Here is a 25,925-nt window from a genome sequence, read left to right on the forward strand (position 1 = left end):
TATCAGAAAGAAATTCCAGTTTTTAAGGTGTATGGAGAATTAGGGTGTACATGCAAGTGCGTGCGTGTGTGTGTGTGTGTGTGTGTGTGTGTGTGTGTGTTCTTTCATTTGTCTCTAGGATCTTTCCTTATATAGCCAGCTTGCTGTGTGTTCTCTGGTAGTCTTTTTCTTCCTGTGGCTGTCTATCACAGGATCAATATGTCTTAAGAGGAAGAAAACAAGGAGGGGGAAAAAACCCACATTGACCAATCTAAGCCATGTAAGGACTGCAGTATTTACTTGGTGAACATGGAAGGTTTTCAGGGTAGCAATTCTCCAGGTGACCCAGGAGGCAAGGAGCACCTCTGAGACACAGCCGCTCTTTCCTCCAGGGAAAAGTGACAAAGCTGAGTTGGAAATTCCCCTCTAGGACATCTTAGTCCCAGCAAGAGCCCTGTGGTTTAGCGGTCCACCCTTAGTGCCAACATCACAGGTATGTGTTTTCTCTCACCTTGTTCCTCTCCTTCTCAGGACAAATCTTTCACATGCACCTTGTTCATGCCCTTTGAGGAGTTTGAAAGACTTCCAACACGCAGCGATGTGCTGGACTTCTTCCAGAAGAACTTTCCAGATGCTATCCCTCTGATGGGAGAGTAAGTCTTCATGTGAAACTGCACTGTTAATTTCTTTGGTTTGAGTTGTTCAAATTCAAACAAAACTATTTCGATTTTTCTCAAAAAAAAAAAAAATCTAAAACACACTGGCTGGAAGCCAGCGTTAGAGCAAAGTCTAAGTGGGCTCTCTGTTGTAAGTGGAGATTCTGTAAAAAAAAAAAAAAAAAAAAAAAAAAAAAACTGGGCTTAGTTTATCCTGAAAACACAAGCACAAGCATCACTGGGCCTTCCTCAGGCTACCTGGGCCACAAGACTCGTTTCGATGTCTTCTTATCGAGAGATGGAGATACGTGAGTGACAAAGCAGATGCAGGGCTCAGGTCTGTCCCTTTCCTAGTCATGTGTTTTCTGATGCTCAGGGCTCCTTGGGACGAAATGCTTTGAACACAAGCCTACCTACTTGGGCCAGTTGGTGAAGGACTGAGTAAGATCCTTGTAAAAATTGGTGACACTGATTAAGTTCTGTCCCACCCATTGCTGAGTGAGTTAGATAGATAGCTGGCTTATGATCTGCTGCTCAACTGGCCCTTGTCAGCATCACCCTCCACACGTACTTTGCTGTATGGTCCCATTGAAGGACTTTGCATCCTCCAACTCCTCTAGCACCCCACCACCACCACCACACCCCGCAACAGAAGCAACAGCTGGCTTGCTTATACTCCAGTGTTTGCTCTGGGAAGACAGAACAACACTACAGGAAGAGTCTTATCTATCTAGCCTTCCACACATTTCGTGACTTAGAATTGACAGGACCCATCTCTCCCAGTTTTTGGAAGCTGAGCTATTCAAAATTAAGGCACCACAGTGAGAGCTATTTCCTGGCTCACAAAAAGGGCACCTTCCGCCTTCGAGAACTCCTATGACGGAGGGGATTTTGTAAGGACATAAATCCCATTTGCTCTGGGTTCCAGACTCACAAGTGAGTGAGTGAATTAGCTCCCAAGTTCCTGGCTGCAGCTACCATCACACTGAGGATTTGGGTTCTACACATGAATTTGGGACACATGAGCAATCAGGCTAAAGAGGAACAGGAGTTGTTTTTGTTTCTGAGTAGCCTAAGCCGACTTGGCACCAAGAGTCCTTCCTCGGCCTTTGATTCTGAGAACACATGTGCCACCAGGCCTGGTTTACAGTAATATTGCAAACTTCCTTCTGCCTCATACTTCCCAGCTTGGACCTTTGATGCCTGGACCAAGGTGCCTTTCTGATAGTGGAGTTACAGAATCTACAGCTAACTGTGTAAAAGGGAAAGTGTGACCCTGGTCCATAGCAGGACTTAAAAACTGCCAGGTGGGGGTTTGAGAGATGGCTCAGTCGTTAAGAGCACCAACTGCTCTTCCAGAGGTCCTGAGTTTAATTCCCAACAACCACATGGTGGCTCACAACCATCTGTAATGGGATCTTTTGGTGTGTCTGAAGACAGCTACGGTGTACTCATATGCACAAAATAAATAAACCTTTAAAAAAACAAAACTGCCAGGTGTCACTAGTTCCTGGTCTATGTAGATCCACAACTTTCCACCCTTGAAGAGAACCTGTTTGCACACCAAATTTAGCTCTTACGTAGTTTAAAATTATTCCACGGTCATTTCTTGCATCTTTAGCCAGACCTCACGTTCTTTAAATGTTTTTTAAATTACATTACACGTTTGTTTATTTGCTGGAAAGGGGGCACTGGGCAGGCACACCCAGTCAGAGGACAACTTGCAGGAGTCAGTTCTTGCTTTCCATCATGTGGTTCCTGGGGACTGAACTCAGGACATCAGGCTAGCCAGCAAGCACCTTCCCCTGCCTAGTCAGCTTGATGGCCCCAGACTTACGACTCTTGAGGACATGTAGTGTTTCTGTATTTATAGTTTCTAAAAAAAACCTCTGTGGATGCTTCGCAAATAACAAAGGTTTCTTTGTGTTTAGACTCACCATGCTCATCAATAGAGATGTTCGGTTGACTTCAGTCCATTGAAGTCTTATACACATTGGCCGACTTATTAAAACCTCCTCAGACAGGATTTTGCTTACTGTTACCCATCTCTTAATACACAAGGATTCACACTAACTTAGTATCTGTTTGCTGTGGTCTAGTAAAATGCACTGTGCCTTTTGTTCACAAGAGTCAAAAATACACTGGTGTTTTTGAAGACAGCCTAACACATAACAATACATTTGAAAACACTAACATGCTCATGTACATAACAATGCTTTTATGACATGATACATACATGTCACATTTCAAATTATTTAAATGCTGCCAGACTTGACCTTCCGTGTGTGATTAACATTATCACAAATAATGGTGATTGGAACAGTGGACTTGAGTGTATACATGTTTTTATGGTGATGTCCATGTGGAGGTGGTCCAAATGTTCATGTGCCCACACATATGTGCATCTTCCTGGAGGTGAAAAGGTAATCCTGGCTGTCTTCCACCAGTATTATGGCTCTCCACCATAGTTTTGAAGATCGGGTCTGTGATTGAACCGGAAGCTCGTCTATGAAGTAGACTAGCTTGTCGGCAAGATGAATACCTTGGGTTTGATGAATAGGCAATCTAGACAAGCACTAGTCAAATATTGTATTGGTGACTGAAACATATTTCAAGTATAAGTAGCTTGTGAATCTTTTCTACAAATTACTGACACACATTTTGGTTGTAACACAGTGAATAAATGCCCAAAATCTGGCAGTAGAATGCTTGTCATTCAGCCCCAGGAACCCTCCTGTCTCTCCTTGCACTCAGTGCTGGGATTATAGACACACATACTACAGCCATATCCTGTATGTTACACAGGTATCACCATACATGGCTTTTTGCATGGAAATTAAGACTGTGGACTCAGCTACTCATACTTACATGGCCAGCCTTTTATGAAATTAGCCATCTTCTTAGCCCCAGAAGAGTGGAATTTAAGCCTAGAAGAAACTTCATTTTCCCTTTTCTTTGTTTCCCCTGTTTCTGGGCAATGGACCAGGGCCTTGCATATGTTAAGTGAGCCTTCTTCCATTGAACTGCATTTCCTTCCTTCCTTTGATGTTTTACTGTTGGCATTCTTGGTTTTTGTTGTTTTGTTTTGTTTTTGTTTGTTTGTTTGTTTTTCAGCAAGATATCATGGTAATGAAGCCAATAAACCTGGAAAAACTTAGCGGTGCTTGGCACACAAGTAACCTTTCTGTATTCCTGTTGCTTTCTTCCAAAGGCAATCCCTCATGAGAGATTTCTTTCTGTTGCCTGCCCAGCCCATGATATCAGTGAAGTGCTCTCCCTTCCACCTGAAGTCACACTGTGTGCTGATGGGAGATGCCGCTCATGCCATTGTCCCATTTTTTGGGCAAGGAATGAATGCGGTGAGTTCTTTTCCTGTAGGATGGCTCCTAGAACACTCCAAGTCTACCTCCAGCAGTAAATCCTCAATAAGAGCTCTAAACCATCTTCACTGTTCCAAGAACACAGCCCACTGGCTCGTCTCTCCAGCTGCTCAGTCAGGGTGATTTCAACTCCACGAAGGATCCAGACTATTTGATACACTAACTCAGTAGAGGAAAGCACAGCTTCCAATGGAATACTACTCCCTTCATGACAATTTTGCTATCCTAGGTAGAAAGAGATTTGTAAGATGTAGTGCTGCTTTATTAGATGTTAATGTTGGAGAATCTCATTAACTTCTTGCATGTTTATACATGTACATGTGACAATAGCTTAGCAATCACTAGTCATATTTTGCTTGAATAATAAACTATATTCCAAGTAAAATATGCTTGTAAGCTTCTCACAAAGCAGTTGCAAGCCCTTTGATTCATAAGACAATACGCAAAGCATCAGTTGTAACATTGTGTACATATGCCCAGGTTCCAGCATTAGTTCAAATCTTGCCTTCAGGAGTCACTACACAAAGTATTTTGCATAACGTACCTGATCCCCACCCATTCACTGTAACGCTACAGTTTTATTAGGTGTCCATTCCAATACTTGTAGAGAGAAGACACATTATTTTTAAGTAAAAATTTAAAACCGTTGTCTTGGCCTTATTTGTGATCACATGTTTCTAAGTTGCCACGCCTTAAAGAATCTGCAGACATTACTTATTTCAAATGCTATCACTATATTTGATATGAAAATATATTTTTTGTTGTGTCTAAAACTGCAGTTTGAATTTGTAGATAATGGAAGTACAGTACTCAGGGTTCCTATTCTTTGTCGCACTGTCATCTTACTAGTTCCTGAAGTTCTTCATACTCAACATTTGCATTAGGTTTGAGTTATAGGAACTAAGTTAATTTGACCCTACTATTAATTATTTTAGCGGCAGTGGGGATTGAACCTAAGGTCTATTGTGTGGCAGGTGCAGTCCTCTACTGTTGAACTATATGCTTAGATCATAAAATCATTCTAAACACGAATCTTAAAGGCCTGAATAGTTTAAAACTAACTCATGGTAGAGAAATGTAATTATTAGTCTTAAAGAAGCATTGAGATCTACCCACATCACAGATGTATTGATCTTTCCATTAATTTCAGAATCACTATACTCATTACAGATATCAGTGGGGCAAAGACTGAACCACGGCCCAGCTGCTGGTCTTTGCATCATGATTAGATATCAGATAAGAACCTATCGGTTATGTACTAAGGATCCACAGCCTGTGCGTTATACCTGCTAATACTAGTTCTGTTCATAATTGCTATAAGATGTTTCATTATTTCTGCCTCATCTTTGACCCATTTCTCTTGTTTCAGGGCTTTGAAGACTGCTTGGTATTTGATGAATTAATGGACAAGTTCAATAATAATCTTAGTAAGTGCACCTTCTCAGTGGGACATGGACTAGGCCAGGTGACTAATGGCGAGCCTATTTATGATCCTGGCATGTGAATAACATCTCTGCCACAGGCATTGCTTATCCCAGACAGTGAGCATTCAGAGAGGAAAGCCCAGGATTCAGGGAGCTCCATCCATACTGGTCACCTCTCCATTACTGTAACAATGCCAGGGGTAATCAACCTAGAGAAAAGGCTCACTGTGGCTCTCCATTTCAGAAGTTCTACTCTGTGATCAGTTGACCCCTTTGCACTAGGCCTGTGGAGAGGCAGCATCCCGGTGAGGCACCAGGACCACTCACTCACCAGGAGGTCTGGAAGTGAAAGAGAGACTGTGACCCACAGTCCCCTCCAAGGGCATGCCTCCAGTGACCCAAGGGTCTCTTGGCAGGCCTCACCCCTGCAAGGCAACCCTTACCTGGAGAGCAAGCATGTCATACGTGGGCCTTCGAGGGACACTATGACCCACCCTAAGACCAGGACCCTGCAGTGATTCATCCACAGATGAAAACTCAGGGCAGCAAATCATGGTGGAGCTGTGCACCTCTCTCTCCCTTCCCGCCTCAGTAGCCCACATGTGCTTACAGCCTTCACAACACACCCTCATAAGCACTTAAGCTCCCAAAGATGCACAAGAAAGGGTAATAAATAAGGAGTAAGCATCATGTAAAGGCACTGCATGAGCACAGAGTTACTTGTTTTTTATAATGAGAGACACAACATGAAGAGGAAAAGATTCAGTTTACAGAGTGAGGATCTATGGGAGTTCGTGGGACTGGGATGCTGTGGAGTCAGAGGTATGAGGCAGAGTGCATCCCAGTCAGGAAGCAGAAAGACTTGCTGGCATTTGGTCTGCTTTCTCCTTTTTGTTCATTTTATTATGCCAGCACGTTGGGTAGTGCTCCCTGTACTAAGGGTAGGTCTTTTCTCTTCTTTCAGTTCTGCCTCTCTGAAAATCATTCCTATAAACACACACCCAGAGATGTGTTTCCATGGTAATCCTAAATCTGATCAAGTTCACAGTATAGATTAACCATCACTGAATTATTTTCCATTTGTGAAATATGGGAAATGACAATTTTAACAACCAATTGTCTAAAATGAGCTTTATTTTAAGATTTATTTGATCACAACAGGAAATACTCTATAGGCATTGCTCAATACTTGTAGACTGTTGGGGTAATCAATAGTTTTACAAGATTAATACGTTGCTAGTGGGAACACTGCTTAGTTTGACCTAGCTGGAGACCAGTATATATTTTTTTAACATTTTATTTTATTTTGCTTTTTGAAAATATTTTTAATGCATATGAGCATGCAGAGTTATTGTTTCTATAACTAGAGAAGCGACTAAAGTAGCATAGATACCCTTGGAGGCCAGAAGAGGGCATTAGATCTGAACTGAGTTATAGGTGGATGTGATCCACCCACAGTGGGTGCTGGGATTTGAGCTCAGGACATCTGGAAGAGCAGCCAGTGCTCCTAACCACTGAGATATCTCCACAGCATTTATTTTTGGTAGATTGTTTTAAATACATATATATTTTATTTAATTTTGGCTTCTAGGTATGTGCCTTCCTGAATTCTCAAGATTTAGGATCCCGGATGACCATGCAATTTCAGACCTATCTATGTACAATTACATAGAGGTGAGCAAAGTTTGGCTCCATATGATGGTTAACCTATAGACTAGAAGGCTCTTTTATTTTCCTTTGCTCCATCCCTATCTCCTATATGCTGTATAAAAATATGTATGGACAAGAACACACGTGTATACACAAATAGACTCGTGAGCATGCACCTGTGCGCGCACGCGCACACACACACACACACACACACACAAGCAAACACAAAACAATCTTTAAATATAGGTAGAGTGTTACTATGTAGCCAATGGCAAAGACTCCTACACATCCTGTCTGCCTACATTTCAGGAATACATAGAAAACAGCCAGATAGCTAAGGATGACAAAATATCTAAAATTTCACAAATCCAAATTTCAGGCATTTAGGATTTGGCCATACTCTATTCTCCTGGAATATGAATTTAAGATACATTAAAATAATTGTGGGACCTTAAAAATATTGAATGACTTTTTAACAGGATATCCTGACTCTTTAGAACACCATAGAATAAAAACAATGTGTCAAACCAACGGAATTCTTGATCAGAAAGCTGATCCCTTTTAAGACTTATACATTCATTCCATTATACATTCGTGAAGAATGGTTGTTGTTATTGCTTTAAAAATAGTGGAATGGAAAAAAATTTACACAATAAACAGGGGAAACTGTGACCGTTCTCATTTCTCTTGAAGACAGAAAGAAATAATGTGGACTTCAACTTGTGCATAGTTGTGTCACATATGACAGAGTTCTAGAAGACTCTGGAAGACATCATTGATATCTATTGCCTGACTTTAAAAGTAGGTCACAGGCTAAGAGACAATTCTGGATGAGGGCACTTGCTGCCCAAGCAGGAAGGCCTCCGTTCCTTTCCCCAGGAAGCATGGGAAAAGAGCTGGGTATAGTCATGCACTTTGTAGCTACAGAGTGTGAGGGCCTTGCTTGATGTGAGCAAATCTCCAAGTTCAGTGAGAGACTCTGCCTCCTGGAATAAGGGGGAGAGTGACAGAACAGGACACACTTCTAGTCTCTGCATGCACATGCATATAGAAGTGTGCAAACCTACACATGTGTGTATGTGTGTATACATGCTCATGTAAGCACACACACACACACACACACACACACACACACACACACACAGCAAGACCCAGATGGCTACAACGCTCTTGTTCTAAGATGTAATATAAACAAGGACAGACATGGCTGTAAGTAATCCTTGTTGCCCATTAAGTAGCGGGCAACAGAAATTGATCAGATCTGTGAGCTCATAGGTCGCTAGAAATTCTGGTTCAGTAAATCTTTTGTCAAAACAAAGGTTTTTACATTGTAATTGTCTTCTGGGATAAAACCAGACGAGATTTTGTTCATTTTCAAGGTAATGTCTTGTACTACTAAAATTTGTTAAGAGGCCTTGGAAATAATTATTTGGAAAATGAGATTTTATTTGACTCTTTTGTTAGCATCTGTGATTGTGACAACTGTGAATGAAGAACAGTAGTATGTTGTTATAAGGAAATAGAGGTGCTTCATTCCAGATAGTCTTTTTAAGACTCATGTCATTACAGATGCGAGCGCATGTCAACTCTAGGTGGTTCCTGTTCCAAAAGCTCCTGGATAAATTTCTTCACGCGATCATGCCCTCTACCTTTATCCCTCTCTATACCATGGTAAGTACTGGATTAAAGACTTCCCCTCACTAGAGGACCTCTGTTTAGCTATTGAAGAACACACCAGATGCTTTTTAAATCTCCCTGCAGGTCGCCTTCACCAGAATAAGATACCATGAGGCAGTGCTGCGTTGGCATTGGCAAAAAAAGGTTGGGAAAAAAAAGCTATTGAAAAACATGATCTGTTGAAATGTCATACAGTTTCATGGTCACACTTCTGTCAGGGAAATATGGACACGACAGGACAGAGACATGCTTATCTTCCAGATAAAACCTGTCTTGAGCCTACAGAGTATAGAGCACACACTCTACGTGATGGGGGTGCGGTGGGGGGTGCACGGCAGGGAAGCAAAGAGAAATTGAAGAGGAAACTGGGGCTGATATTTCTCAGCTTTTTACTTTGTATTAGCTACGTGATCCATTCTTAAACTTTTGCATTATGTGGTATCTTTGTAGGCTTAACTTGTAAAATTAGACCCAACTGTATCATTTATAAAACACTGCCTACTGGAATGTAGTGTAGAACACAGCAATGCATGCCTCTTGAGCCATTGAGCCAGAGGTGCTATTGAAAGCAGTTCCAATTCCTGACTGCTTTGGGGAATTTTATCTATTGATAGTTTTATTGGATGCATGTATACTGCACCAGATACTTTGATGAACAAGATGCTGTCCCTTACCCTACATGTAGCTCAGGGGCTAATAGAAAAGGTGGACAGATATGGTGGGGGATGCTCCATGAGCCACTGCAAGGAGAATATGGGAGTGGCTAGAGAATGAGGAATGAAGAAACATGAGCCAGGAGGCCCAGGGTGTAGGAATGGCTGTATGGAAGCTGGAGAGGCAAGTAGGACATTCATCATCCTGCTGACGTGGGAATAAGATGTGCTTAAGGAAATCTGAGAGACCTAAGAAGGCTTAAACACCCAGGCTAGGATTTTACCTAGATCCCTTCACTGTGTAGGGAATGGTTTGGAAAGAATCAAGATCTATCTGTAAGTTCTACCTCTGTAAAAACAAATACGAAAGGGCTGAGAAAGTTGGTTGCTCAGTTGGTAAGGTACTTCCTGCACGATTATAAGACATCCCCAGCACCCTCATAAAAGCTGGACATAGCACATATCTGCCTGTTCTAGGGGTGTGGGTGGGGCCAACTCCAGGGACTTGCTAGCCATAACCGTGAGCCTCAAGTTAGGTGAGAGAAAGTTTTGGATTTTTGCTGTGCTTGCAGGTGATAAACAGAGGACTCTTTGTCCTTGGGTCCCTGATAGCCATTGGAGGCTCCTACCTACTTGTGCACCATCTGTCCCTGAGACCTCTGGAGTTCTTGAGAAGACCTGCCTGGATGGGAACCACTGGCTACTGGACTAGGAGTACAGACATTTCTCTGCAAGTTCCATGGAGTTACTAGGACAAATTCATAGTGTCATAGTTCTGGGTAGCAAATGTTTGATTCCTCTTCAGTCTCAAGGGTGAAAAGCATGTCTCCATTGCATATTCAGTTCACTACTGGAAACTAATTGTCAGCCTAGAATTAAGTTTGGTGAGGAGTTTGTGTATTTGTCAGCTGAGCGAGGGAAGAATCTGTTTTGATAGGGTCTCATCAGTTTGCGTGCTTGGGCTGGGCCACTTTAAATTTAAATATGCAATTTTGGGAAGTTTCACTTCCCCAAAGAACCCATGTTTTTTTCCTGGAGAGGACAATATAGGATCAACAACACTGCTTGCCTAGTGCTACTTCCTCTTTATGGCAGTAGATGGGGCTTGCAGGCTCATAGCCACTTGCTATGGTAGAGCTGAGAATGAGAGACAAGGTGTTCTGAAGAGTTCCAGGATATATCTGTTTTATTTCCCAGTCTCCAGACCTGAGAATTATTATGTTTTTAAAAAGAAGGAAAGAGCTATCAATGGCATTCTAAGTGAAGGATGGGAAAGGGTTGTTAGTAGTAATAAATTTATAGCAGGGAGGAGAAGAGGTAGGAGGGTGTTTTCCAGAAGCATGGAGACACAGTTTAGTCCACTTCAGACGTACAGAAGTGATTCCTTGACTGTCCCACAGACAGACGCAGAAGTTAACTTCGTCATCAGAGTGCAGTGCACAGATACCCTCTCTGCTTCTGTCTTCTCTAAGCTGGCTGACTGGGACCCTTAGAAGTTCTTTTCATTGTCAATTCTGAGAGCTGCCATAATAGTTAACTAGGAAATCAAAACCTGAGGAAATAAAGATAAAACAAATTGGCATTTCCCATAATGTCAAAGACATCCTTGGGTCTTAACAATCTATGTTTGATGTGTTGGGAAAGAAAAATCATTGTTTTCCTGGTAAGGGATGTAGCACTGTGGAAGAGCGCTTATGTAACCTGCATAGGACCCTGGGTTAGATTCACCAGCACTGCAAAAATAAACAGAACAATTGTTCCTTTTATTTATCTTTTTGTTTAAAGATTTATTTTATTTTATTTATATGAGTACACTGTAGCTGTCTTCAGACACACCAGAAGAGGCCATCAAATCCCATTACTGATGGTTGTGAGCCATCATGTGGTTGCTGGGAATTGAACTTAGGACCTGGAAGAGCAGTCAGTGGTCTTAACCACTGAGCCATCTCCCCAGCCCCCTTTTATTTATCTTAAGTTCATTGGCCATGGCTAATATAACAGGCAGATTGTCAAAGGAAAGCAAACTGAAGTTTAGGAGCATGTATGTATATTTCATATGCATATGGGAGATGCTCAGAAAATGGGCTGAGAGATGACTTGGTTGTTAAGTATGTGTGCTGCTCTTGAAGAGGCTCCTAGTTCAGCTCCCAGCACCCATTTCAGGCAGCTCACAACTGCCCAGAACTTCAGCTCCAGGAGATGCAACCCCTCCGGCTTCCTTGGGCTCCTGCACCCTGGGCACATAACCACATAGACTTGCCTCTGCAAGAGAATTAAAGGTCTTTAGAGGCCAAAATTTCTGGAAGAGGCAAGGAGGTGAATAGGAGGAGTTGGAGGGAAAAAAGGAAGGGAGGAAATGATGTAATTTTAAGTTAAAAAAACAAAAGAATATTTAAAAGGGGGATCCGGGTAATATGCACCATTGTTGGGAAAGAGCTTAAATAAACATCTAGTACATTTTACAAAACATATCAAAAGACATGTAATCTGGCTTACAAAGCTCTGACTTACATCAGCTTCAGCAGGAAGTCAAGTTTTAGACACATGCCAAAGCAAAGGATTGAAATCCCTGGGCTAGCATCCTTAGGAGGTCACCTTGGCAAATGCGGCGGGGGGGTGGGGGGTGGGGGGGGTGGGGGGGTGGCTTTTCTTCTCTTGCTTTGCTCAGTGACTTCCAACTCAAGGTAACCCTGCAAAGAGGAGCATATGTGGGGTATTCTGTTCTCCCCCAGGTATGGACAACAACACGTGGGAAGGTGTCCTCTTCACTCACCTGGAGCCTACTGATAAACAATGAAAATTAAATAATAGATTGGGTGGAGCTGGTGAAGTAGCTCATGAGAAAGGAGCTTGCTGCCAAACCTGATGACTTAGGTGTGATCTCTGGCACCCACATGGTGGAAGGAGAGAACGGATTCCCACAAGCTGCCCTCTGATTTCCACATACACAGTATGATATGAATGTGTGTGCATACACATACACTAAATAAATGTAGTAAAATTTAAATAATAATAATATATGGTATTAACATACTAAAATACTTATCTTCACCTCTCTCTGAACAATACTTTGTTTATGGGGAACTCCTCCTCTGGTGTAGAACTTTTGACAGAAAAGTGGGAACTTATTAAAAAGAAAGGATACTTTGTCAAACTGATTCTGAGATGAATAGATGGTGGTATCAATCTACCCTCAATACCCAGTTTCCCATGCCTATTCTCCAGGGCGGTACCAATGACTCACATGACCACTGTGAAGACTCTGCTTTTCTACATTGCTTCCTACAGAATCTTCTGGAACTGGCTTTCTTGATCTGAAGTCCTGGCAGCTATACTACACACATGACAACAGCCTTTGGGTTTCAGATAAAAGTAGGGATTGATTTATTATCTCTTCAATAAATTTAATTGGTCAAACACACATCATGGCACAGAACAGGACTCAACACCGCAACATACTCCAGATGTTCTAGTCTTTGTACACGTGTATATGAGATTGTTATTTTTATAGTGAAATACATTTGATAAACAAAATGTATTATGTGCTTTGGCAAATACAGTCATTCAAATATTAAATCCTGGCATAGTAGACGATGACGCCAGATGCTCATCTTGTGCCACCAGGAGGTTCTCAAGTTATAAAGCACCCATTGAGTTAAAATAATTTGTCTTGCTCAGTCGCTTCTTGAATACAAACAACATGTGGGCGATTCAGATTTCCCACAGGGCCACAGAGGTTCTGTCACTATTACACCAAATGGGGACTCTGGGGCACTCCTGACAGAGACATTGTGTGGTGGCTGATATAGGACTCTGTCTTCCATTCTTATAAAGGACGCACTTGAATGACATCAACCTTAGATGCGCTGCTTCTGTCACTGTCCTCGACTGACAGGGACTCATCACTGGTGATGATAAAGATGATGGAGGAAGAGTTAAAGGTCACTTTCTTCTTTGGCCTGTCCCCATCTTTCTGTGACATCACGATGGGCCTGATGTGCATTTCACTCTCAGCTGCTGGGAGGTTTTTAGCAGGCCGCTGGCATCTCAGCAGGCGGAAGCACAGGAGCTGCAGAAGGGACCTCCGAAACTGCAGAGAGAAACAACGGAGCAATAAAGTCAGTTATTAAGGTGTGTGTGTGTGTGTGTGTGTGTGTGTGTGTGTGTGTGTGAACACATTTGATACCTGCAGAAGCCAGAAGAGAATATCACATACCCTGAAGCTCGCATTACAGGCAGTAGTGAACCACCTGACAGGGGTGTGCTGGGACTCAAATTCCGGTCTGCTAGAAGAGTAACCAACACCCTTAGCCACCTCCCCGCCACACTTACAATCTTGACTTAGGTTCTTTTTCTTTAGATTTGTTGCTTTATTTATCCTTGACACTCATCTAAGTTGTCTATCTCTCCTTGTTACCCAGAGTGGAAAAGAATGTCTGTAATGCCAGAGCTTACCTTTCTGTTCATGAAGATGTAGATAACTGGGTTGTACACAGTGCTTGATTTAGCAAAGAGATAAGAAACAATAGATACAGTTGGGGTGACCAGGTGTCCATAGCCATTGACCACCAAGAAGCGGGTCACAATGTAAGGCATCCAGCAGGTGAGAAAGACAAAGGCCATCAAAAAGCACATCTTTGCTACTTTCTTTTCATATCTTAGCATCTTGATCACTTGAATGGTCTGAAGATCTTCAACACAGCGAAGCTGTAGGGAGAAAGGATGAGACTGAAAATGACCCCTTCCTTTTGGAGCAGGCAAGTGGCCACCATTGTTTGTCCTGTCTTCTGGGAAAGTAAAGGACCACAGGAGGTTGACTTCTGACCTAAATCTTGCAGCTGGACCTGGCCTTTATCTCTCTGGTCTTCAGTTCTCTCAAGCTAAAACCTACTGTGGTTGAGCTGAATGAAGAGCTCCTTAGAATTTTTACGGTGTGTGTGTGTGCGTGTGCGTGCGTGCGTGCATGAAAGAGAGGGAGTGGAGAGGAGGAGAGGGAAGGGGGCATGAGGAGGATGGGCACATGCATCCAACAGTGCATGTGTGGAGGACGACCTCCAATGCAGGCCCCCATCTTCCACCTTGTTCCAGGTAAGATGGGGTCTCTCAGCTAGCCTGCAAGTTTCAAGAGATTCTCCTGCCGTATTTCTCATCTTGCTATAGAACTTATTGCATTACAGACATACACTACTACACTATACCTGGCTTTACCTAGATTTGGGGGATCCGAATGTAGGCACTCACATCTGAACAGCAATTGCTTTACTCACAGGAACCACCTCGCAAACTCCCTTTAATGGCTTTTAAATGCTTTTCTAACTTACTTAATAAAGGTAAAATAAATTATTTTATCTAGATTTTTGAGTCCCCAAAAGAAAACACAAAAGGCTCGTGGATGAATAGAAACAATTTCTTCATGATTGAGGAAACCGCTTTTTCGAGCACTGATTCATAAATTCTCCAGCCAGGTCACAGGGTCACAGACTTGTGCCATGATGGGCATTCTACAGAGAGAAGCCTGTCGCTTGAAACACGGGCAATTGTTTGCATGGAGTTCTCTGCTCCAATAATAACATAGGCTGAAGTGAGATCTCTTTGTTAGCCACATTCCCTGCCTTCACCCCTTCCCTTAGAATTACTCTGCTGGTAACTTGTTCCAAAATTAGTTATGATCAGTCATATAGACCTATACGTGTAGTGCGCATATAAATCACCCTAACAGACACGCAGCAGTTGGGAAATGGCATGTGGCTGAAATTAATATTGCCATGTTGCTGGGCCTGTGTGTCAGTTACTACATTCTCTTTGTGGCCAGTTCCCACATACAACCTGCTCATTGTGTGTTCCAGTCCTTTATACCTCTACCAGTCTCTGGTAAGTGGGTTCCTGTGCTCTCGGAATGATCTGATTCATAAATTCAGTGGAAACTGTAACTTTTCCTCTCCGAATCCTTAACTGTTGGGAGTGCTGTGGGCTGTGGACTGGAATGTCCCATCTATCTGCCTTGCCTTGCTTCTTTTGGTGTTAGAGGGTGGTGCATAGGGAGCCATGCCATCCCTTGCTGTCTGCTTAAGGTATGACTCATAGGGCAAAGTTCTACCTGAGATTAAGGCCCGCCCGCAGAGTTTTTCAATTCTGGGTGACTAACTGATCATCTAGGAAGGGTTTGTTTCTTTTCACATCAGATGACAAATGTGGGCATCGTTTGGAGAGGGACATCTGCAGCCTTCAACTCACCATTCGAACAGAATAGAGAATGTGGCCGTAGCAATGGGCTATGATGCCCATGGGCACCACCAGGCAGCCAAGAAACAGGAAGAGCACAAAGGAAGAATCGTTGGCATCCTTGGATCTCCAGTCCACGGTACAGCCCAGTCCATGTACGTCTAGGATGTACCTGTTCCAGCCCAGGAGAGGCGCGCCTGCCCATGCCAAGGAGTAGAGCCAGATATAGGTAATGGCCCTCCAGGCCCAGGAAAAGTTGATCACTCTGGCATGTACCACACGGATATAACGTTCATAGGCCAGCACAGTGAGGGTGGTAATGGAAACGAACCCTGCAAGAAAGGAAAGAAGAATATGGATAGGGGTAAGTCCCTGGAAAACCTTATGTCCCACCACAAACACTGTACAGAGAATCTGAGGCCAATTGGATGCTCTAGAAACAGCAAGAGATGCAGAGTGATAACAAACCAGGCTCCCCAGGAAAATCAATTAGGAATGCATTTATCCATAAAAGAAAATGAAGAATTAAAATGGCACATGGATTGTAGGCCAAAGACCAAAGTCCTAAAATCACCCAAGTCCCAAAAGATACAGCCTCTGTCCAAAGTTCTGCCAAAGAGAAAGAACAGAAAAAGCCGCCAGCTCCCCCGTTCATCCACTCTGTTTCAGGGCCAGCCATGACATGAAAACCTGCCGGGACAGGAGCTGCACTTTTTTAGCACACCTTCCACACCACAATGTCTGGAACACTCTAGAACCACAAGGCAAAAGAACGCTGTCTTCTTTTAAATTGTTTGCCAAGTGCTTTTGTCACAGCAGTATGGAATTAAACAAAGCAGCCTGAATAGACAGAGAGAAGGGCTCTGGTAATACAATGCACCATGCCTGGCACATCCCTTTGGAACCTGGGGTTCTCACAGGGAAGGAAAACAAGACTGGTTGTCAAAGAAGCAGCGTGAAGGTGATGGGATCCTGTTAAGAGTTAAGTAGACTAATTCCAGCTCTCTGACTATCTTGCTGCATAGCTTCTGAGAATAAGGTAATCTCCCTAGGTCCTGGATTTCTGTTTATATAAAACCAAAGTCCGTTCACATTATAAAATTCTGTGACTGGAAAAGTATGAAATGAAGAGACACCTTGGCTTGTGACTCTGCACCATGTGTTTCATGTGTGTAAGAGTGGAGGGGTAGGCAGTACCATTATAGTTTCTGATACATATGATGTTAGTAATTGCCAAATACATAATGGAGTGTTTACTATTTCTAGACCAAAAGAAGCCTGGGTTCTGGAACACAGCATGAAGAAACAGCACTTCAGAGAACAGAGACCAGAAGCAAATAGCATAGGCACCTCAAAGCAAACTACAGTAACAGATTCTGAGGGTTAAATTAGATGTGTTGTTCAGAAATCCAACTTTAGTCTATTAAAGCCTTACATAATTATTTACCTAAAAAGACATCTAGAAGCTAAGGACATAACTTGAGGTTTAAAATATAGTTGACTCTATGAATTTTATAAACATTTTTATTAAATATAATGGTATTTAATTTTATAATTAACTTCAAATGTTAGTTTGGCCTTTAATTTGTCATTGATTTCCATTAGATACTATTTAATTCTTCTTAGGCAAGAACATTTAGAAAAAGAATTTCTCTGTTGTAAATGAACAAGTCTCAACATATTTTAGAGATGAATAAATGAATTTTTAAAGGTAAGCCAACACACTGACATCGTAAGTGGGTATAGGCATCAATCATGTTCAAGTGTAACTCATTTATTCATTTACTGTTTATCTACATAGCAATCATGGCGCTAGGAAGTAGGCATAAAGTCCTATGGATAACAGTGTCATACAGAACTTCAAGTTCAATGGCAAGTCTGAGAAAAAGTCCAACAAGGAAGTCAGTGAATAGCAACAAATGCAAAGGTAGGGAATAACAAGGGCTAAGAGAGGGAGGGGACACAGGTCAGGACACTGACTTAGGGGAAGAGGGCAGGAGCAAGGCCCACCTTTCTCAGATCCTCCTGGGCAGAACATGTGGATTAATGAACGGTAGCTGTAGTCTGATTAGTCTTTCTGGGCGATCCACTTGAAATGACCTACACCACAGCCCCTGGTGATGTCTTAGTAATTCTCCCCAGCACTTTGTGGGTTCTGAGTAAAATTTATTTACTGTGGGCTGGGAAGATGGATCAGTTACTGGAGTGTTCGCCATGAGGACCTGATCCTGATTCCCAGGGCCTACACAGAAAGCTAGGCATGTGCCACATGGAGACAGGCATGTGCCTGTATGACATAGCCTACATGGTAAACTCCAGACCTGTAAGAGGCCCTGTCTCACAAAACAAGGTAGACAACAGAGCTAACAGTGAATATTGACCTCTGACCTACACACTCGTATTCAAGTGTCCACACACACGTGCGCACATACACACACACCTGAACACCTTCATCCTCTCATGTACAGATTACATGCTTTTTTTTTTCTACTTACTCCTACAGCTTTTCCCAGGAAGGTGGATGGGCTGTCTTGTCTTTGCTTTCCAGCTACTTTGTCAGATCATCAGGTGTTGAGGCTAATTATTTCACATTTCACGTAGTACATACATTAAGAACAATATGGAATGCAAAAGAAGTGGCCACTAACAAAGTAGGTGCCAGCTATGCATCAGGCTTTGTGGTTTCTGCCCAGGGAGTGGCATTATTAGATGGTGTGGCTCTGTTCAAGTAGGTGTGGCCTTTTGGGAGTAGGCGTGTCACTGTGGGTGTGGGCTTTAAGACCCTCATCCTAGCTGCCTGGAAGCCAGTATTCTGCTAGCAGCCGTCAGATGAAGATGTAGAACTCTCAGCTCAGCCTGGATGCTGTTGGATGCTGTTATGTTCTCACCTTGATGATACTGGACTGAATCTCTGAACCTGCAAGCCAGCCCTAATTAAATGTTGTCCTTCTAAGATTTATCTTGGTAATGGTGTCTGTTTTCAGCAGTAAAACCCTAAGACAGGCTTTGTGACAATCACTATACATACAGTGGTGCCATTCTTTGTGACAATCACGATACATACAGTGTGCCATTCTTCCAGAAAAAGGTATCTGTGACTCAGAAGAGCCAAGGAGCCCTGTCGGTAGTGGAGACTATTTTGAGAACCCAATTCTGACCTCGAGTCTATTGCTTTCTTCTTAACATTGTGTGTTTGCTCTCATGTGTACTATAAGGAAAGGGAAGAAGGAGTCCAGACAGTTTTGTGGAACAGGAGGGAGCCTAGTATGAATGGGGAAGGCCAAGAGGGTTAGCACTATCATATATATGTATAAACTGGGATAATTAATCCCCTTAAGGAAATCCATTTTTTTCTAGTTTAACTTTTTAATCCTCTTCTATTATTGTGTTTTCTTTTTTTTTTTAATTGGATATTTCCTTTATTTACATTTCAAATGTTATTCCCTTTCTAGGTCTCCCCTCCAGAAACCTCCTATCCTCTTCCCCTCCCCTGCCTTTATGAGGGTGCTCCCCCACCCACTCACCCCCCCCCCCCCCCCCCGTCTTCCCACCCTGGCATTCCCCTATACTGGGACATCGAACCCCCACAGGACCAAGGGCCGCTTCTCCCACTGATGTCCAACAAGGCCATCCTCTGCCACATACATGGCCAGAACCATGGGTCCCTCCATGTGTACTCTTTGGATGGTGATCCAGTCCCCAGGAGCTCTGGGGGGGAGGGGGGTTCTGGCCAGTTGACTCTGTTGCTCCTTCCATGGGGTTGCAAACCTCCTTAGCTCCTTCCAATGATTGGCTGTGAGCATCTGCCTCTGTATTTGTCAGGCTCTGGCAGAGCCTCTCAGGAGACAGCTTTATCAGGCTCCTGTCAGCAAGCATTAAGAAAACCCATTTTAAACCAGCAAAATTCTATATGAAGGCCCCTATGCTGATTAAAACCAAAATGAACCCTATGATTGTGCCTTAATGCCACCTACTGGCCGAGAGTGGCTTCTGCATTCCCCATCCCTACAGATGATCTTAGGTAGCGCTATGTTGGTAAGGTGTGGGTTGTGACTATTTTAAGACTCAGTAGACCTTGAAAGACTTAGAGGTGTTGATCCTTCTCATCTTGATGTTCAGGTATTCCTGTAAAAGTAAGGCTGACTCATATGCTGCAGGAGAGGGCAACATGAGATGGGATGGAGCCACTGCACATTAGGGCTAAGGCACAATAACAAGCTGGGAAAGAGCAATCCTGATGGACTGCATGGTGGGGGTGACCTCACAAAGATATATCTGAAAAGGACCATGAAATATGTATTGGGCGGGTATTTTCGGTGGAAAAGAAACATCTACAACTGCAAAGTGAGCTCCCTGGGACTGTGATGTTAGAGTCTGGACAGAGACAGATCTTGGAAGAGAAAGGTGGCTGGCTGTGGTCCCCAGCAGGGATCCCAAAAGGGTGGTTCCATTTTACAACACAACTTTGAGTGCAGACAGAAACAGGATGCCTGCACCTATTGTACATTTGGATACCACCTGCTAATGACAACCTCCTGCCCAGCACTGCCCACAGGGAACAGACCGATATGCAGCATTCCAAAAAGAAAAATGGTGTCACCCGTAAACTTGCCAAAGTCATCTGGGAACATTAGCTGGGTTTATTAAAATATCAGAAAAATCAAACCAAAGAACTTATTAAACACACCAGACCAACAATGAGTGAAGCACCCGCACCTAGACCTGTTTAGAGGCTGCGGCCCTGTGAGGACTACGCTGGCCTGTCACTGGACCATCATCCATCAAAACATGGACAGGCAGAGAATACCTGTCGTTGGTACCTTAATCTAGCTAGATTCCCCATTGCTGGACAGCGGCCTATTTAAATTGCTGTCTGTCTGCCCATGGACTGGTTTTAGGTGCACACACACAAACTATGTCCTCAGTGCAGACTTTTAGGGGGAAATCCCCATTTGCCATCTGTTGGTTACGTATGAATCAGTGTATTGAACTCAGGTAATCAGGCTTGGCAGCAAGTGCGTCTACCTGCTGAGTCATCGAACCAGCCTTCCCTAACAATTTGTAATAGTATTCATTTCTTTTGTATCATCATCCACACTTTAAATTATCCTATGCTGTAATCCTGGAGGCTTCCTCCTTCCTCGCTGGCCACACTCCAGTCAGACTAACTTTTGAGAAGGGAAAGGAGCAGGCCTTTGTGAAGTGGGAGAAGGACGATAAAGGAAAGTAATGCCTTAGGGACCAGAAGCAGATCACCAGGGAAGACTGCAAAGGGAAACAGAGAACTGAGAACCAGGTACCTGGAAACTCCATGCAGCCACTGGGAGGTTCTGTGCCCCCTCAGACTCTGAAGGCTGCACACTACAAAGTCGGCTCTCCACAGTGCTGCTCATGGCATGGCCATGTTGCCAGCTGCTGGGAGCCAGCAGCTTTGATAAATGCTGACAATTTCTTATCGAGCAGGAGACAGGTAATGCTGTGTCTGGATCCTGGTGAAGTCCAGGGAGGCGGGGCTTACTCTGCCTGGGATAGTGGGAGGGGCTAAAGAGGCGGATTTTGAATTGATGAATATGAAGAGCTTAATGGAGTTGGTGCAAATGTATAGGAAGTAGATGAGGGCTACAAAGCTGAGGGCTACGGAGATGGATCTGTAGATAAAGTGCTTGCTGGGCAAGTGTCAGGAGCTGAGTTCTGATCCCTACAACCCACATAAAAGTTACATGATCTGTAATCCCAGAACTTCTCATATGTAAGGTGAGGAATAGACAAGAGAATCCATGGAAGCGTCAGGGTCAGCGAGCTTGGCATAAGAAATGATGAACAAGAAACTTTGTCTCAAAGATGGAAGGCAAGGACCTAGACCTGAGGTTGTCCTGATGTGTGTGTACCCATACTCGCACAGAAGAATATATACACACATATACAAACATATATACACCCATACATACAAAAGAATTAAAGAGCTGGGATGCAAGAGAGGCCCTGAAATGTTAATTCTCTGCATCAGCCTGAGTCCAACAGTTCTGTGAGATGCAGCTTGATGATGCATTCACTTACAGCACTTGCCAACAAACACACAACATCACACTGCACACTAAGCACCATGCTAAGAGATAAGACAGAAGTTATAAAAGAAATAGGTAGGAAACAATGCGATAAGTTCTATAGGCGTTAAATAAATAAAAGAATATGTTTGAGGCCATTGGCCTATATTAAATTACAGCTTATTTTTATAATTATCCATTTGATACCAAGAAAGTTACCGTATCTGGGAAAAAAACAAAATGTGCTCTGTGTGTGTGTGTGTGTGTGTGTGTGTGTTTGTGTGCTTTGTTGCTTTATTTAGAATGTGAATGAACTTGATAAACTGTGAGTGTTTTCCTGCTTCATTTAGAATGTGAATGAACTTGGTAAAATGGTAATGCCCAAAGTGTTTTTGTACACTTGAGAGTAAACTTGCTTCAGGCTGGTGCAGAGGAAGCAGAAAGCACAGAACTGGAGAGAGAGCCCTTGAGCTTCAATACAGGATAAGTCAAATACTCCAGAACAACGTTATTTTCTACTTTGGCCACTAGATGGTCACATCTAGTAGCATATTTCTAGATCATTGTCAAGAGTGGATAAGCAATTTTTAAGGGAACAAATGCTTAGAGCAGTACTGCCTCCTAGGCCAGGTGTTTGTATCTGTTCGATAGAAGAGCTACTGAGGTAGGGCCCATCCATCACTTGAAGTAGCACACACCCACTTCAAGGAAAGTGGTAGGAGAAACTCCTTGGTAGTGAGAAGAGACCTTCTGTGGGAAACTGGTAGTTAAAGGTGAGGAGCAGGAAGCCAGGAAGATGGGGCGGAGCCTGCTGATCCTATCCAGGAAGAGGTGAGAATGAGCTTTGCTTATCTGCATAGGGCAAAGGAAACTAAGCCATTTGAAGGCTACTTCACAAAGATGCTACTTTGTTCCTTTTATGGGAAACAAAACCTGCTACCTTTTCCATCAAAGGGTTAAGTAGGACAAAAACCAAACCAAACCAATCCAAACCCTGCTACCTTTTATATCAAAGGGTTAAGAAGGGGAAAAAGAAAAAAAAAAAAAGAAGAAGAAGAAAAGATTAAAATTTTAAAAAGAAGTCAGTTTGCAAAAATGTAAAAATTCTCCTAAGGTCAGCACTTCTTTTAGCATCAAGGTTGCTCTCTGTGCTCAAAACTGCATTTGGCCTAACAACTGTGTCACTTTAAATTAGCCAATGTGAGGTAGAAAGGCACAGGATCTCTTTGTTAGGATTAAAACTCCAGCAGGGCCCTGGCTGGGTGTGCTTGCCTGCTTGATTAAGCATCCATCTGAAAAAGTAAAACTGCTTGCCTTGCAAAAAATCCTTTGGATCATATGATCATTTTAGTGAGGCATCAGTTCTGTTCCTTATAATTAGCAGCCTCTACTCATATTTGAACATTAAGGAATAGAAGTACATTTAATATGTTTGAAAACACTTGCTTGATATTTTAAGCAAGGTGGCAATTCTTTGATACTTTGTTTATGATGTCTATTTGTTTGGAAAACTTCCTTACCCCCTTCTCTAATAGTTAATTAGTTCATTCCAACCCACTAACACCAAGAAGTGGACTACTTATAGTGTGTCAGAGATGGTTCCGAGCAGCCTCCTGGATGGCTTCACTTAATCTTCTCAACACTATAGCACACATTGCCATTGCCATTTAACGGAGCCAGTTTTCAAACTACAGAGCTTGCTTCCAAAGTCCAAGTTTCAGAATCATCAGCATTTCCCTGCAAGTGAAGGAGAGTGTTCGGAGAGGAGATTTAATCTGCTCGCTGCTGACTGCATCCTTTCCATCACCGTGATGAGCTGCTGTATCAGGTCATTTTGTAAGCTTAGGATTTGCCAAGCTGTGCTCAGTTTCCATTTAAGCAATAACTCTCCAAAACACCAATGTGACAGTTGTTTTTGATTTACCTTATTTAGGTTAAAAAATGTTCTAATGAATGATCTCCTCTTTCATATCTACTTCCTGCTTTTCTCAATTTCTATTTTCAACTATTTCTTCTAAAATACAAATCTTTCTGGATAGTATACAAGATTCAGTTCCAAAACCAAAGAAGAAAAGCATAAAAGTTAGAATTCTTAAAAAGGTGTTTTACAGAGTTTGCTTAAAAACAAAACAAAACCTCTTTCAGGAACTGAGGAGATGGCTCAGTGGTTAAGAGACATTGTCTGGGAGGACTCAGATTTGGTTCTCAGCACCACTTTGTGGCTCACAGTTATCTACATAACTCCTATTCTAAGGGATTAAACATCTTTTTTTTTACCTCTATGGGCACCAGGTACACACATGGTATGCATGCATATATGTAGACAAAATCTCATCCAAATAGAACAAAATTTATTTTTCAAAACAATTTCTAGTAAGAACTTTAAAAATACCTATTGTTGACTGCCAGACAGAAGCAGCTGCCTGTAGTGACTCATAATAATAAGCTGCCTTATCAAAGCCATCAAGTCCCCAAAAGAGAGTCACTTGGTTGGCAGTGCTCATGCTTTGGTCTATGACTCTCTTCTCATAGTTCAAACATCTGCTGCTGTTTCCGTTCTTGTTTATGCTGCTCCTCGCTAGTATTGCCTGTGGTTTTGTCCATTAAATATGGTAATTTTTAAAGGGAGGAAGGAAAGTAGTTGTTGATGCAGCTGGTAAAACACTGGGCATGGACACGCTAGACACCCTGTGGTAGCTTGGAAGACACTAACAATTTCTCTTGCATGATCTCAGCCCACTATTTAGGTCTTCTGATACCAGCTCTCACTGGTCTCTAACCCCTTTGACTTCCAGCTCAGCTGTCTTTCTACAGCCCAACTTGGACAGATATCCCCGTTTTGGACTATTTACCTTGACCCTGGGTTGGCAGTCTTTTAGCTCTTCTCTCCTTCTTTCTGGGCAATTGCTCATCCCTGCAACTGTAGCTGAGGGAGACAGCCCCATTAGATCCCTCTCTGTGCTTATTCCTGCTTCCCAGAGGACACTGAACTCAAGGTGGACAGTGTGCTGACTGTGTTGATGAGCCTGAGGTCACAGGAACTTGCTTGAATGAAAACCCAGATCATCTGGCTGCTGATCCAAGGCCTTTTCTGGATTGTTTTTCCTAGAAAGATTTGTCCTAAGAAAGTTGACTGTGATCCTGAGGGAAGCTTGAGGTCATTTTAAATCCATGAAAAGAAATCTTCTTGTGAATGAGCTATGGAGTGGTGCTAGGGTGCCCTTCCTAGTGCAATGAGTCTAGTTTCTAAGTACACTCCAGCATGCCAGGTTAATAATTTGGCACCAAGGGAACAAAATGTGAGATAACTCAAATGAACAAATTAAAATATTAGGGAAGCCAGGCGGTGGTGGCGCACGCCTTTAATCCCAGCACTTGGGAGGCAGAGGCAGGCGGATTTCTGAGTTCGAGGCCAGCCTGGTCTACAAAGTGAGTTCCAGGACAGCCAGGGCTATACAGAGAAACCCTGTCTCGAAAAACCAAAAAAAAAAAAAAAAAGAAAGAAAGAAAAAAATTAGGAAAGCCTTAAGGTGCAGGGCTCTTGTGCCTAACAGCACAAAAGGAAGTTGAAAGCATAAGGTTTCTGAGAAGTACCTAATTATATTCCCATTCAGTCACTTTATAATTTACAAAACTCTCCAGAGATCCAGGGTATACAGCAGATGGTAGCAACACTATTTTAAGTGACTTTGTATTCACTTAAAATACGATGCTATGACTCAACTAGAGAATATCCATCCAGCCTGAGGGACCAGGGTATTTTTCTAAGAATAAAAAGCTGAAGAAGTGTGTTTGGGTAAGTAATTAATCAGCTAGAAAATATAAGCTACCCAGGATCATAAGAGGAGCATGGTGAAAGAAGATAAGAAGCCTGTGGGATGCGTTAAAGGAAGACATTGATACATGGCTGGGAAGTAAAACTCAGGAACAAAATGTCTAGAGCTTAAAGCACTAATTTATCAGGTGGCTGTATAGGGAGTTTAAGGTGAAACCCATCTTGGTGACCAGGATGAGGATTTGGGATATGCAAGAAAATCATGTCCTCACAAAGTCCTAGTCATACTGAGTCCCCAGTGGCAAAAGTAGGAAGACAAAAAGAGAACTGGAGGCTAAAGAGGGAGCTTTATAATTGTTTTGTCCGAGGGCACAAAGCAAGACTAGACTGTCAGAGCAAGGCTGGTTGCAGAACCACTCAAGCTTTCAAGCTTTCCTTGCTCACTGCCAAGGGAGGCTTTATTGC

The 25,925-nt window shown here is 42.8% G+C and overlaps 2 protein-coding genes across 2 annotated transcripts in view; one reads left to right on the forward strand and one right to left on the reverse strand.

Annotated features, from left to right (window-relative positions):
* Positions 1–11,189, forward strand: part of Kmo (kynurenine 3-monooxygenase) — a 29,748-nt gene extending 18,559 nt beyond the window's left edge. Inside the window, exons 9-15 of the mRNA XM_021170309.3 lie at positions 511–632; positions 3,847–3,994; positions 5,385–5,442; positions 7,031–7,113; positions 8,659–8,760; positions 8,851–8,910; positions 9,992–11,189. Coding sequence (XP_021025968.1) covers positions 511–632; positions 3,847–3,994; positions 5,385–5,442; positions 7,031–7,113; positions 8,659–8,760; positions 8,851–8,910; positions 9,992–10,171 — 753 coding nt within the window. The 3' untranslated portion in view covers positions 10,172–11,189. The remainder of the gene's footprint in view (positions 1–510; positions 633–3,846; positions 3,995–5,384; positions 5,443–7,030; positions 7,114–8,658; positions 8,761–8,850; positions 8,911–9,991) is intronic.
* A 1,593-nt stretch (positions 11,190–12,782) lies between these two features.
* Positions 12,783–25,925, reverse strand: part of Opn3 (opsin 3) — a 30,993-nt gene continuing 17,850 nt past the window's right edge. The window contains exons 2-4 of the mRNA XM_021175208.2: positions 15,654–15,973; positions 13,875–14,126; positions 12,783–13,509 (exon numbers count right to left, since the gene is read on the reverse strand). Of these exons, the coding sequence (XP_021030867.1) occupies positions 13,246–13,509; positions 13,875–14,126; positions 15,654–15,973 (836 nt within the window). The 3' untranslated portion in view covers positions 12,783–13,245. The remainder of the gene's footprint in view (positions 13,510–13,874; positions 14,127–15,653; positions 15,974–25,925) is intronic.

Source organism: Mus caroli, unplaced genomic scaffold, assembly GCF_978045245.1.
Source record: "Mus caroli unplaced genomic scaffold, Mus_caroli_1 scaffold_1, whole genome shotgun sequence".
Taxonomy (NCBI): Eukaryota; Metazoa; Chordata; class Mammalia; order Rodentia; family Muridae; genus Mus; species Mus caroli.